This window comes from Cygnus olor, chromosome 6, assembly GCF_009769625.2.
Source record: "Cygnus olor isolate bCygOlo1 chromosome 6, bCygOlo1.pri.v2, whole genome shotgun sequence".
Taxonomy (NCBI): domain Eukaryota; kingdom Metazoa; phylum Chordata; class Aves; order Anseriformes; family Anatidae; genus Cygnus; species Cygnus olor.
The window spans coordinates 28,065,583-28,080,556 of record NC_049174.1 but is presented as its reverse complement, the minus strand read 5'-3'; the positions used below and the strand labels follow the sequence as shown (position 1 = coordinate 28,080,556).

Genomic DNA, 14,974 nt, shown 5'->3' with positions numbered 1-14,974 from the left:
AGTTTTAACAGAAAATAAGTTCTTCAGTGGACTTTTCTCAGGCTGAGAGAACGTTTTAGGTATGAAACAGTTGCTATGAGGGAAGGGCTCCTGGTCAATGATACAACTCTATTTATTAACAAATTCATTCCTTCTGTTCAGACCCCAGTAATTATTGCACACATATGCTCTAACAAGCTCAAATATATACCTCAAAATCTTCTTAATTCAAGAGGTGTGGATACACAGGTAAACTTTACTAAAATTAGTTGACAGATTGAGGTTTGCCATACCATTTCAGCTAAATAAGAGAATTCATTTTAAGGAAAGAATTGGTAATTATTTGCACAGCCCTGAATAAGAAGCAGGTTACAACCTACTCCATCACAGCATGGAGTACTCAGAGAAGCAGTGTTTGAATATTGGAAAGGGAGAAGACCCTTTGTTATCCCAGATTATATTATCAAATACAAGCTTGTCCACTTCTAGTTTTCATTTACATGGAAGACAGAGAAACAAACTATATGCAAACAGAGGTTTTTGTTTGTTTGTTTGTTCTGTTTTGTTGAAGAACACCTTCAGTTAAAATGGCTGCATTTGCTTTGACTGTGTTCATAGTTCTCTCACACACACACTTTATAGCCAAATGGCAGGCGTGTTTGAAGGAACAGATTTTAAGCACATATTGTCATCAAGCTTTGCCACTGTAACTTACAAGAATGTATGCCTTTTACATTGCATCGCAAAAGATCACATTTCCTACAGCAAATTACATAGTCAGTGCTGCACAAGAGGAAATAACTAATTCTTTTGCAACAAATATGTTTCATGCACTCTTAGACCCTAAAAATGCCAGTTAGTATTGTAAGGCTAACCTTTCTGTACTAAGTGCTTTGAGTGTAAAGGTAGTAGTTTGGGTTTGATTTATGTTGCTTATGAAGGAGTGGAAGAGGAGGAGGCAGAATTAGGTTACCACACCTAAGCTCAGCAGTGAAACAACAGCATTAACAAGGCATAGACATAGAAATACTGCACACATCTGTAGAAACCCTTAAATGGTCCCTACCTACAAATAATTGGCTGTTGAGCTGCAAGCGGAAGTGCCCCTCTGCAGGTGCCTCCAGGACCTTCTTGGGGAGGTTATCCACTTGCAGAGATGTTTGCTTGAGGTTCCGCTCTGCACGGACATAGTGCCACTGGTTGTCATTCAGGGGTGTGGAAGACTGCACGATCGCTTCTGTGGGGCCATTCCCAACATCTACAGAGAAGATTATCTCTTTGGGGGCTGGAACACACAAATAGATGTAAAGAGACAGTAAAGATCTGAATTAAATAGTGGTTTTGACATCAAGAAATCTTACATAAATATAGGGTCCATTAACTTTTATGTCAGCAAATAGTACAGCATCATTTACCTCCCATCTTCTACCCAGCAGCTTATATGTAAATCTAAGCCAGCAGCCTCACTGTTTGATCTCTGCTGTGATTACGCTTGGCTGTGGGTACCCATCTTTTTTTGCTATAACAATTATGGTGCCCTAGAAATTGTAATTTATTCTCTTTTGGAAGTAAAAGTGCCAAACACTGTACTAAAGTCACACAAAAGCACTTGGACAAATAATGCTGAGATGGTGGAAAGGATGAAGGAACTGTTTCTGACTAAATCTTTCAAAATGCATGTTCTTAACAGAACTTGGTTATATATGGTTGGAGAGAAACCTTCAAGCATTTGTTTGCATGCATAAGCCTGACCCAGGAAGCAAGGGAGAAACAGAAGGGAAAAAAAAATTCACTGGTGATCCTAAACTAAAGGGTCATACGTAACATGTCCAGAGATAGCAAGGCTCCTAGAAACAGAACAGTAACTGAAAAACAACAGTAATATGAAGGAGTCCATCTTCCTCTGCTAGAAGCCTGAAAGGGGCCAGAACTCTTTAACACTTTTGTTACTAATTATTTTTCTTCCTAAAATGCTAAATACATCAAAAAGGGCAAGAACCAGGCCCACAGACCGCACAACAACCAGAAGGTTTTGGATTGAAAATTCGTAAAAACCTGTTATTTTCAAGCCCAACAAATTGGATTGGTCTGGTTTTGGAAGCTGCTTCTTAGATAGTTAAGATAGGAAACACTCCATAGGGAGAGACAAAGATCTATTCTGAGCCCCTGCATCTGCTAAAAGGCCATTTCCTTTTGAAGCAGCTGGTCTGTGGAGCTTCCTTGATACAAGGCCTTTAGGCTGCAAATTCCATCTGGCAGCAAGAAACACACCACATAACTACCAATGAGAAGCCCAAGTTTAAAAGAAAAAACTTTCTTCAAATTTTTAAATAACTCATTTCTCTGGGAGCCCAGGTATAACATACTTTCAGAAACTTTCACTAAACAATCCTCTTAGTGGCTTGCAATATTTGTCGTATATTTGACACCAAAATGCCATTTTTACTTCTATTTCTCTGAGAATGAAATGCAGTACACTGAAGTACAACCAAATTGGACTTTGATGTGCAATTAACAGTAAATCATACCTCATTACCTTGTGATAATGCACCATGACATTTACCATCGGTTTAATGAATTGAAGGGCCTCGGGGTCCATTTTTATTAAATTTTATGTTGGGGTTATCATAAGCATATTATAAAATGCATAGCACTCAGTTTGTTTTTCCTAAGCTTGACAGAATTTGGAATACAGAAGTCATATTTCATGTCAAAGCCACAGTACCCTTCTGTCACTAATAAAAATTTGAAGTCATCAGAACAGGAGTGAGGTAAAAACCTACTCACTAATTAAGTTCCCTACTCCTCTCTTTTATACATTAAGTTGCAGTTGTACTGCAGTCATTTATTAGATTTTGAAGTATTCAATGCCCATTACAGCTTACCCTGCATTAGCACTGTGGTCTTCATAGGCTCTCACCTCATAGTACAGTACCCTACACAGTGAATTCCTCTGAAACACTAGGATTGCGTCGTACTGGACATATCATTGAAAAATAAATAAAAGTAACCATGAGAGTTGTTTGTATTAAATTTTGCATCTCTCGACTAAAATTGCAGTCTACAGGCATGTCTGGTGAGTAGCTCTTTCTCTAAGGAAGTAAAATGGGGAAAAAATCCTGTAAATTTAGTCACCTCTCGGTTTAGGAAAGAAGAACTGAATCACAATAAGGTGAAACAAAATGACCAACATTATACAGAGACACTCTGACAGGAGAGAGAGATCTATGTCTCCATCTTATCCTCTCCAGGCTCTTCCAAAGTCCCAAGAAAGAAGTAAAAAGTCCTTCCCAGTTTCCTGCTACTGTCAAATTGGGCAAATACATTGTGATTTCCCCATGGTGAAACTTACAGCTTATTTCAACTCGTATGAAGTCCTTAATCCCCAGGTTTTCCAAGAATACCCCAGAGGGAGCTGTGGTTTTGAAGAAGAAGGAGATGTCCGCGCTGACCTCGGCATGGAAGGTGGGGAAGTGCAGGTAGGAGGCCTCTGTGTTGAAGGAAGCTGCGTTCCAGAACTGCCCTGCAAACACAACCCCCTTCTCTGTAGTTAAATTGGCACAGGACAGCAGCTGTGAGCTGCACGTGGAAAGACAGCGTTCATCAGATAAACATGTTTAAAAAACAAACAACGAAACAAAACAAAGTAACATCAAAAAAAAAAAAGGGACGTCCTGTTCCTCTAGAAATTGAGAAGAGCTAGTACTCACTGTCTCCATAGCAACGCAAAGGGCCAATTTTCCAGGCAGCCTCAGAATTTGATCTGTTTGTGTCAGTGATCACTATCTGAGTTACAGGCAAATGGTCTTTGAAAGCAAGGAGGCCGGTATCATTTGTCCTGGATTATAATAAACAAACAAAAAGAGACATTAAGCACGGACAAATCCCCAGCATTCCTCACGTAAGGCAATAGTTGAAAGATGCTTACTTAAATGTATTTGCAGACTTACTATAAGACTTGTGATCAGTACACATTGCTTAAGATACATACATGCACACATATGCTCTATGCTCAGACACAATACTGACCCCCTGAAGACACTGCATTTTGACACATGATACTGTCTGGTATGAACTCTAGCTGAGCTGAATGCTGGTGAAGCAGAGGCAGAGTGCTGCCCTTTTGCCTGACGGACATTAATGTAAAACAGGCTCTATTGGGTTTCCTCAGCAGGATGAATTTGATGTGGATCAGGTATAAGCCCAAATCTGAATTTCTGTTAAGTTAGCCAGAGACAGACAATGGCATTTGTGCTGGCTTTATGCTTTATCCTAGCAGGAGGAGGACATGTGATACCTGATGCAGCGTGCTGTTAGCATGGGGCCGCCAGACAATACCTGATCCAGCATGAAGATGGCTAGTATACAATTGACTCAGCACACTGCAAAGACAGTTGAATTGGCAGTGAGTTTGCAGTGGATCAGCCCTTTACATTACACGTCTGAAATTTTTGGGTCAGCAGCTGAAATAATAAAGGCTGATTTACTGTATTGCCCAACTACAGTCTCTTGTTTGTATCAGCTGCATTTATTGTTGAGCTATTAACTTACACATGGCTGCTAAAAAGGAAGAGGATGGGAAGATTATTTTCTTTTTAGTCTGAGTGTCTTGGGGAAAGCAGTGTCCTCAAAGTGAAGCATGACATTTCATGGCAGCCCTCTGGTCCCTAAAATGATTCAGTAGCTTTGACTCTGGCAGGGTATACATTCATTCCACCTTTCTTCATGAACTTAACCAAGTCCCTCAGGCATCCAGCCCTGACCTTACCAGAGCTGAAATCCCCTCTGGAGGTATTTCTCTATCTATTGATTACAGAGAGGCAAGTGCTACTGCATCTCATCTCCAAAGTGATGTGTCCATCTTCCCCTAACTCTTACTCAGGGCTGAAGTCTGTTGTGAATCCACGCACGTAAGCCTGGTACAGCATTCTTCATGGAGCCAAACCTCAGTAGTTTTGGAGAAAAGGAACCCTAGGTCTGCATGGCCAAGCAACCTGCATGCAGGGTCTGGACTGATCTCACCCATATGCTCAGAGGGGTAAACTTCATGCTGCACACAGGGATGGCAACAATGACCAGACACAAGGTAACAATAATCCCAAATTTATAGCCACTCTCTTTTATGCATACATGAAACAAAGCCTCAGGAAACAGATTGCACTTTTTGAGTGAAATCATTGCCAAGGAGTCTGACATCCTAGGCAGGATCCCAGACTATATGCTGCTCATAATGCCACCTTCCACAAATGTACCCCTCATTATAGTTCCAGCTGTGGGAATAGACATGATATTTCAGCAAAGAAGTAATCAAGATGAACAACACAGCTGTGCTCTGACAACCTCGGATGTTTACTTGTCTAACTGCTCTATTCTGATTAATGTTACAAGACATAGAAGGGGCATTTTCATCTTTTTGATAAAGGCTGCAAACATTTCATTTATTTTTCGTTGTTTCTAACTGCATGCAGCAACAGTTAATTGTCTTGTAATTCCAAGGAGAAAAGGAAAAGTACTTTCTTTGACCCTAACATTTTTTCTTACTTCAGTCTGACATGTAGATAATTACAAAATGCAGAAAGATGAAATTCCCACACATAAGACAGAGTGATGCCTTCAACATAGACTGACACCTTCAATAGAGACCGACATGGAAATGTACCATGTATGAAAATCAAAAGTACATGGTCTCCAAACCTCTTCATTGAGGCCTGTCAGAAGCATTGTCACGTAGCTTATTGTATCAATCCTTGAAAGTCAGTGTAAATGCTCTCAACAGATTATGAAACAGTTGTAACAGAAGCTGATCTATTTGAGTATTTCTTAGGAAGATAATTAAATAAAGCATTTCAGGGCATAGTAGGAAGAAAAGTAGGTAGAATGAATGAAAGAAAGGCAGAAAGATTTACAGAAATAGGACATAAAATATGCAATATACATATGAATAACTAAATGACATTTACATTAAAAAATAAAAAAAGATTTTTCACCAAATATCCAGGGGTTTTTCCTGCAAATTTATTTTTATTCAAAAAAATAGTGCAGAGTTTTGACTAGCTATGATCAATATTACAATCAAAATCAGTACCTTCCTGCAGCTACTGCTGAAGATACTTACAAAAAAAAAAATGAAATGGTGATATTTTAAAGATATCTATTCCACATCTCTGAGAACTGCATCACTTATTAGATAGTCTGTTATATTGCATGAAGTTCTTTTATATTGAACTTTATGACTCTGAGTTTTTACTAGTTATAAGCCAGCGTTACTGAGAACTTTAGTAGCACAGCTCAACTGTGAGAAAGAAAAATATTCAAAAACAATAAAAATCATCACTTTTATGTTAATGTATTGAAAACTCAATCAAGTTTCTCTGGAAGCTCAAAAAGCACATTTCATGTATTTTAATCTCTCGCACAGAAGAAAAAAAAAAAGACTTGTACAAGAATACGTCTCATACAAGCAGACACTGAAATAAAGCCTATCAGAAACATTCTACCCTTGAGAGAATGTGTTTAGAATGGAAACAACATACCTATTGTCACAGTTAATTACTATTACTCCATGATGAGTAATCAAATTTTTGGTGAAAAATCAACACTTAGGATGTTTCAGCTAAGAAAAGCAAAAAGATATTTGAAGACACTATAAAGCGACTTGTGGAAGCTAAAGTTTGAGTATCTTGAATTCACGGCCTTTTAAGTTAAGCTTATTTCAAATTCAATTTCTTATAAAGCACCATAATTCCTCTTCTCTTTATGTGGTGCATCATGGTAGCCTCTCAAACACAATGTATTATGTCTCTGAGAGGAGCAAGAGAGTTTCATGTACCTGTACAATCATTTCCTGCAGGCACTATTGTAGCACTACAAAATACAAATATTCCAGGATTTGGACAAAACATTTGGAATTTTGCCTGAAGAGGGCTTGAGGGTTCACTTTTAATCTACCACAGTTGTCAAAGAAAAGGTGTTATTACCTGATTAGAAAGCACCTGCGTTACAATGTGCACACATAGGATTTAGTCTTTTAAACAAAAATAAAGCCTTGTTAGATTCACTGCTTTTGCATTTGTTCCCTGAGCTAGATTTTACATATATGTATTTTAATTTAACACTTCACATACAATTAAAAACAGATTATACTTGGTTTTCCACAGCTGCTTCTCAGCTTTGCCAAAAACACTACTTTATTTCTCTCAGCAGGCTTCACATAGCACTCCATGTCCACTTCTACCAAGTGCACTGTTTGCACCAGGCTACGTCCCACTTCTCAACACCAGTGGGTCCTGCCTGTGCGATGCTCTTTGGCCGGGAATGTGAGTTAAGACCTGGTTTCACACAAATCAAAACAGTCTTTATCCCATTCTTGAAAAGAGTTCTGTATGCACAGAATATGGTGCAAATAAATTTGGGAAGAACTTCTGCTTACCTGACTAAGCATTTGGTTCTACACAAATTCAGGTGAAAATTTTAATGTTTTTCGGAGTGTGGAAAGCAGCTTCAGGTAATGCCTCTTTCTCTAAGCTCTTTGCAAGAACAGCATTATCAATTTGTACTTCCCAAAACAAAAACAAAACCAATAGAGCCTTTTAAATTTAATTACCAAAATACTTTTTAGCTATGGGTATTAAATACAGTTGGATGTCAACTGTGGATCCATGTCTGAGTATTAATGGCATTGACCTAAAGGACTTCCTCAATAAGTTATGAGGCAGGTTACACATCAAGCAAATCCTCTACATGTGAGAAAAAACAAACAAACAAAATCACGTTTCATTGCAAATGCAGCAACACTAAAAGCAATAGTGCACCTGGATACTTTACAGCACAGTACAGGTAGTCCTATCTGTAAATGATGAATAACTATTTTGATGGTAACATTAGGAGACTATTTTTCTTTTTCCTGCATACTAATAAATACTCCAAAAGTTCTCACTCTGTGGTATCCCAACAGCATAAACCATCATATATTGGTAACCTCAAAGTAGCTGTTTCCATATTTTTGTCTACCATATGTTAGACCAGTAGTGTCATTAGACACAATTTCTTCTCATATGATCCGCTATTGGTATGTTTTCTTTTTATACATTAATGAAAATTTTGTTGGGGTCTGTGACTCTGTAGCTCAGATATTCAGGACAGATTTTGATGAATACGGTACATTTGGGGAAAAGAATGCTATCAGCAGCAGATGTCAATGAACAACAGCATTAGGAATAGGCCAGCAAAACAGGCTTCCATCACATAAAGTTTTGAGCCTTGTGCAGGACAGATCATTAATAATCCAAAGGAATACATTTTAATTACTATCTTGCAAGTCACATTAATGAAAAAAACAGCAGCAGAAGGGGACATATGTAACTGGTGAGGGCAAAATGCAGTTGCTGCTGGAATTAGAAAAGAGAAACAGAGAGAGTTTGGTAATGATAGTAATGAACTGATTCCTGACACCTCAGGGGCCTGCTACAGTCAGCTCTCTGCAGGCAGCTTTTCTACTTTGTTGACAAATGCAGCCATGAAGGCAGATATGCAAGACAGCTCTATACAGGCCAGGTCACCTCCGGCAGGGTTTATTTATGAGCTTGCATCAAGTGCTCTACAGAGTTGCCTACCCTGCTTCTGAGGCAGTGGATTCAGCGTGGGATAGTGGCTGAGCAAACAAAACCTGTCAAATCCAGGCTCGTCAGAAACTGGGTTTCTTTGCCCTGCTCTCCTCAGCCCTTCCAGTTTTAGCACCCCAGCTCTGGCAGAGCTCTACACAAATACAGCTTGTCCAGAGAGGGCCTCATTCACCTTCATGGGGCTTTCCTCCTCCTTGAACAATGAACAAAGCCAGATATACTCAATATATCTCAGGGACACACAGTGGGTTTGACAATAGTAGTATCTCACCTCACCCTTTTTTTTTCCTTCCTTCATGCCCTGTGGTTCCCTCATTGCCTGCAGTACCTCAAAGGCATGGTAAAGATGTGAATGTGCATTACTATGGAAATAGGAAGACTCAAAAGCTTAGTTTTCCGGTGACAAAGGCTGTTCTGGAAGATAAAAGAAGAGGATACTCCTATACCAATATCTTGTGTATACCAATATCTATAGAGGGGACTCCTATAATTTGAATAATAAGATTAGATGATCCATATAAAAGAAGGCCCTTCAGTTATTGGTCACAATCAGCAAATGCCCACCAAAGTCTGTTCAGACACCTGAGATTTCTGTAAAAAATGAATTTCAGAGATGACATTCTTTCTGTACAAAATAAAAAGCTGTAAAGTTCCCCAAATTCACAAGGTATTCCAGTGAATGCAGTCAGCAAGAAAGAGGTTTGGTTTGATGATTGGCTTCAATCAAGCAGTTGCATTTGAAGTGAAAAATGGATTCTAGACAGAGAGACCAAAGTAGCAAATGGACTTCTGGACAGTCATGCACCACCATGGCATGAAAGAGGTTCCTTCCATTTCAGTGAAATATTTGGTGAGCAGCAAGACTTTCGCTGCCAAGACAAGAGAATTTTCCTTGAGATGAAAGACAACCTGGGAGAGTTGTTTAAGGATCTGAAGGATCTCTAGAATGGACTGATGATAGTGCAACCCTCCATGCATTTCAGAAATGCTTTATTCTTCAGATCTGTATTTATTCTTCAGACCTTTCTCCAGTAATGCCTACATCAAGAACACACCTTCTTTTTGAAATAGGGCACATCTTTTAGGAAGACAATCTCTTTCAAGGTAACTGCTTGAAGTGATGGCAAATCCGTCTCATCTACACATAACTTGTTCCAATAGTTAACTATTCTCAGCTGGGGAAAGGGAAGAGAGAGGAAGAAAAGATTTTTTGGACTAAATTTAACTTCAGCTTGCAGCTACTGGATCTCAGTGAATTTTCCCACCCACTAGCAAGAGCTTTCAACAACTCTCCTTTTTTGGAGGCACGCACAAACTATAGTCAAGTCATATTTAACACCTTTCGCGATCCCTTACTTGGGGTCAGGGCGCCAGCCTGTGCCTCTCCTCCCTCAGCAGAGGTCATCTCCCATTCTCTAGTAAATACCAACAAGTTACTCCACTGTTTTGCAGTGACAGAACTGGCTGGCATCATACTGCAAAGTTTGGAAGTATGGTGAGGAAAGGAGTCAGGAGCTAGATGGAAAAAGGTATTTTTCACTAAAATGATTTAAATAAAAAGAAAAGGGAGAAAATTCAAAAGACTTCCCCATACAGAATGTAACTAATTATATTCCTGTTCATCTGGCCAGCATAACTCCAGGGGGACTAACTTAGCGTCACGTCAAGTAGGAGACTGGAGTTAGCAGCTGGCTCAAGCGTCTGCTTAGATATCATTTAAAAGCCAGCATACCTAGAAGTGCATATTGTGTTCTGCCAAACACCTGGCTTAGATCTTTTTTTCAGATGCTTTCTCTTGTTTTCTGTTTCTTTTGCTACTCTGAGAAATTAGTAGGTTCTTCTGCACCCAACACCGAGTCTAGGGAAACAAAATCAAAGCAAAATCCTCAGCCTGTCTCCTCTTCCAAAGTATGCTCCAGCCACTCTTGTGAATTTCTACCTTGGAGCTGCACTGAGCAGCCTGATTTATCTAAAAAGAACAAAAATGATTTTCTGGTTTTCCACTCTGCAGCACCCATTTTATTTCATGATAAGGCAAATAAATGCATCTACTACTGTCTTACTCCTTTCAAGATAATGTATAGCAGGTTAAAGTCACAGTTCAGATCTCAGCAGGTTTCAGATTCAAATGCTCATTATATATCAGGGGGTCAGTGTTCAAGCAGAGAAGCACAAAAGTAATCTTCAAGAGGCATGAAATTTCTTAAGTTTAGAAATTCTTTGTAAAGGTCACTTTTTTTTTTTTTTTTTTAAGCTTTTAAACAGGCAACCTGCAACTTAGAATACCACTCAAAAGATGACCAGATTTCTAATGGATTTTAAAAAAAGGAAAAAAGAAAAGAAAAAAAAAAAAAAAAAAGAAAAAACACCTGTACCCCCAAACCAACAAACAGTAGATAGTTTAGCTGAGGAAATTTCTGTGTGTGTCCTGCTATCATCAAGAAATTAGGAGACACAAGCAACTCTGCGAGTTACCACGCTAATGAAGCATGATATGTAACATCTCTCTCCCATGAGGGTTTTCCAAAATCTAATAGAAGTGTAAGCTTATTCTTCCTTAACTTCCTTCTTGTAGATTTTAATTCGCTTTTTCCCCTCAACCTGGCATAAATTTTCACAGAATGTGTAATTTCTAATACTTTGGAGATTTCTACTTCTCTGTCAAATATGTTTGAAATTTACCTTCCTGTGAAAAATCACTGTGTGTGGGAGGGGGGAGGGGGGCAGGTGATAAAAACACCCGGCATAACTTGCTTAGGCTTCATTTCCTTAGGAGACTCATCTGAAACACTACAAAACTGCACTTAGTTTTCACCTTGCATTGGTTAATATGACCTTGTGGTGCACTCTCCTGTGATCTCAGGCTACCAGCACAGCATATTGTAGATCAGCAGCTCACCAAACAAAGAAAAATATGGATGATGAATGCAGCCAGGCACCAGTACAAACAGATACTTTTCATGCTCATGTACAAACCTTACCAAAGTGTTTCTGGTAACCAAACATTAAAGAAAAGATAGATCAACATGCACAGTGAGGCATTTCTGTGCAAATCGATACAAATTATATTCATAAACTAACATTTACATAAAGAGCTTCTCAAAGAAATCCCTCTACAACTATGATTTTTGAACGTGAATAGTGGCTCCAGGGATATGAAGGGTCCAAGTGAACATGCACACTGTCTGGAAATGAGGCCTTATTGCAAATATTGCACACAAGCAACCAAAAAACCATAGCACTTAAAATGACAAACCATTTCTTTTTTTTTTTTTTTTTTTTTGGGGGGGGGGGTGTGGTGGTGTTGTTTGTTTCAAGAACCCTTATGGTTCCTTTGTACTGACTCTCTTTTAAGTGAAGGCTTCACAGGGATAATTTGGACACCATTTCAAACAGAGTGCCCTATTATAGCAAGACACTCTTGTCTATTTCCATTATTCCTAAATTCTGAACTCTTCTATGTTAAAATATATACACTTTTTTTTTTTCCCCCTTCAGAGAAAAGGCAGCTGCTCCTATCTGTGGGTAGTCCAGTAGAGACAGCAGGTGAAGCTGAGTTTTCACATGCATTTTCACGGTATTTCAAATTGTACTTTCAACACTTGTCTGGCATTTCTGTCCCCTCTAACACAAGTACAGAATTAACTGTAAAGTTCACCAACTAGCCCCCAGCTACTGGAGAGTCTCTGAAGATGCAGACAATGGGAGAAGGTTGTGAGGTGTCCTTAGCAAATTCATGCAACATCCAGGCAAAGTTAAGCTCTGAAGCCAAGGAAGGCTTTGAATGTCCATGCCATAAGTCTAAAACTTCTTATGGAGACCGAACCAAAACCTACAGAAGCCAAAGGAAGTCTTTTCATTGACATAAAAAAAAAAAACTTGGGACACAATGTAAAAGAATATTAAGGTACCTAAAATACCATGTTTCATATGAAAAATACAAATCCTTTTGATAGTACAGATTTCTCGTCCGTTAACTGTCTGTACCTGAATTTTACAGTCTACTCCTGAAATTTCTGTTCTCATGCATATCCATGCACCAACTTCCTATAGCTTTTACTCATCCAACTCAATCAATGGAAACTTTCAAACAAATAAAAACAATTTAGAAACAAAGATTTTTGACAACCTATCCCAGCAACTTGCTTTAGCCAGATATCTTGTCTTTGGTTCAAACTAAAAATTTAAGCTGAAATCAGAAGTTCAAATTCTAGTTTGACTTTCTTTCTCATTTGATTATACTCAAACCATTCAGATTTCCCCAGACATAAATTAGCAGAAGATTTAAGCCTTCTTGCCCTACTTTTTACCCCCAGCTGTCACACAGACACCACCTTACACATGTGAAAATTATTACCATTCTTCTCTATCTGCGTCACAGTTGCAAAAATATCTCATATCCAGACAACTTTCTTCCAGTCCACATGCACACTGTTGAATGCCCGGAAGAGATCCTCCCCAGTAAAGATGCTTTTCATTGGCACGGCCAACCCACCAAGCAAATGGCATTCCATCTGGATGAAAGGAAAAGGGGGGGGGGGGGGGGGGGGGAGGGAGGGGGAAGAAAAGAGAAAGAAAGAGAACTTGATAAGCAAATTGGAATCTCCTGAGAATGATAAAGAGAATGGAGGTGGACATGTTAAATAATACTGAAAGAAAAGATGCAAAGTGGAGAAATAACAAACCATAAACTTTGCCCAAATTCCATTTTAATGAATACATGTTGAGGAAGCAATAGCTATATGGTAATACCATTTGGTTTGAGGAGCAGCTGTTTCCCCATTGGTCTCATATGCCAAACACCAAGAGAATCTTGGTGCATTTTATCTGCAAAGACTTTTGACATGCAATCCCAACGCTACTGTCTGCACCAGCTGTGTCCAGAGTGTTTGCATGATGCTAGAGGAGAGATCTGATCACTGAAGGAGTCTGAAAGCAATTCTCCTGCTACGACTCACATTGCATAGCTGTCTTGAACCAAAGACCTCCTGCAGAATCTAACCACTGTGAAGTAAATTCCAGCTCTTAGATCAGGATTTTCATATTACAATTCATACAAAGAGTAAAAATCTTCTGAACTAACACAAAAACTCACCTATTACTGTGGGCCTAATCCAGCTCCTTTTGAAAATAAGAACAAAATTTTTATCAGTTTCTAAGGGAGCAGGACTAGGGATTTTAATATGCTCTCCAAGGGTGAAATTTGCAAATGCTAAGCTTCATAAAATATTAGAACATCCTGGATTACATAGTCAGGTAGGAGATAAGTGGGGAAAAAGATTTCCCTACTTATGAATTAAATTATCTCTGTGAAGTTATCTTCTATCTACAGGAGCTCTAAGATCTATGTATTTATATAAAGCAAGGTAGTTTTTGTTTAAATTTCATAATCTGTTTTACATGAAATGTTAAATATTAATAGCCAGTTATAGTAAGCAGATTCAAATATAATGAAATCCACAGATTAACATTTTGCTAAAATTGACTTTGTCTTCCAGCTCAGCTAACTTTTCCATTGACTTCTTAATCCTTAAATCAAGAAATGTAATCAGTTACACGTACAGGTAGATAGCAAATTTAGCAAAACTGACATATCAAGTCTTTCTGATCAAAGAAACCTGGAAAAATAAACTGCAACACTAATGTAGAAAAATGTATCAATTTATTCTTCTGCTTTACTAACATTATTAGTAGGAAGCATTCCTCATTATACAAGGCAAGAAAGTGTAAAATATGAAATGCAATCAAGGTTAACTGTACAGTGTAAGGGACTAATTAAAATGAGTTTTAGAATCACTTGGCAAAATTAATTCATATTTGTTTTCCTTCTAAGCTTAGGCTGCTGAACTGTAAACTCATGAAAAAAGGAAAATAAAAGTAGGAAGAGTAACTCCATTCTCATGATACCAACAACTAAGACATGAAGATTTTGACCAATACCCAGTGGTACTCATTAGAAAAATCATAATTCAAGAACATTTAAGGATTCATCTTACAGAAATGTGCACAATCATTTTAGTTCTTGTATTTTTGTCAACATAAAGAATGTTTTCATTTTTTTCTTTTCAGCTAATGTTGTGAGAGTTGATGCTGTGGCCAGTGAAACAAGTCTGTACTATATTATTGGGAACTTACTTGATAAAGCTTGGAATAGTAATGCTAATTGAATAAAAGGGTGATTTGTCTAGCAGCTGGAATAGACACTTATACAGAACTGCTTAATTTAATTTTAAAGGTGCCCTTTCTGGAAAAAATACTTAGATAAAAGATAAATTCTTCAGGCTATCAGCAAATAACGGTATTCATTAATCAAATTCAACCTGTGTCTTAGATTCTTTTGGCAGAAATCATTACATACTTTAGCATAACAGTGA

At 38.3% G+C, this 14,974-nt stretch overlaps 1 protein-coding gene across 3 annotated transcripts in view; it reads right to left on the bottom strand.

Moving 5' to 3' along the window:
- CNTNAP5 (contactin associated protein family member 5) overlaps nucleotides 1-14,974 on the bottom strand; it is a 285,261-nt gene that overhangs the window by 42,175 nt on the left and 228,112 nt on the right. For all 3 annotated transcript variants that reach the window (XM_040561102.1, XM_040561103.1, XM_040561101.1), the window contains 4 exons: nucleotides 12,958-13,114; nucleotides 3,690-3,817; nucleotides 3,332-3,502; nucleotides 1,046-1,264 (listed from right to left, as the gene is read on the bottom strand). In XM_040561102.1, the coding sequence (XP_040417036.1) occupies nucleotides 1,046-1,264; nucleotides 3,332-3,502; nucleotides 3,690-3,817; nucleotides 12,958-13,114 (675 nt within the window). The remainder of the gene's footprint in view (nucleotides 1-1,045; nucleotides 1,265-3,331; nucleotides 3,503-3,689; nucleotides 3,818-12,957; nucleotides 13,115-14,974) is intronic.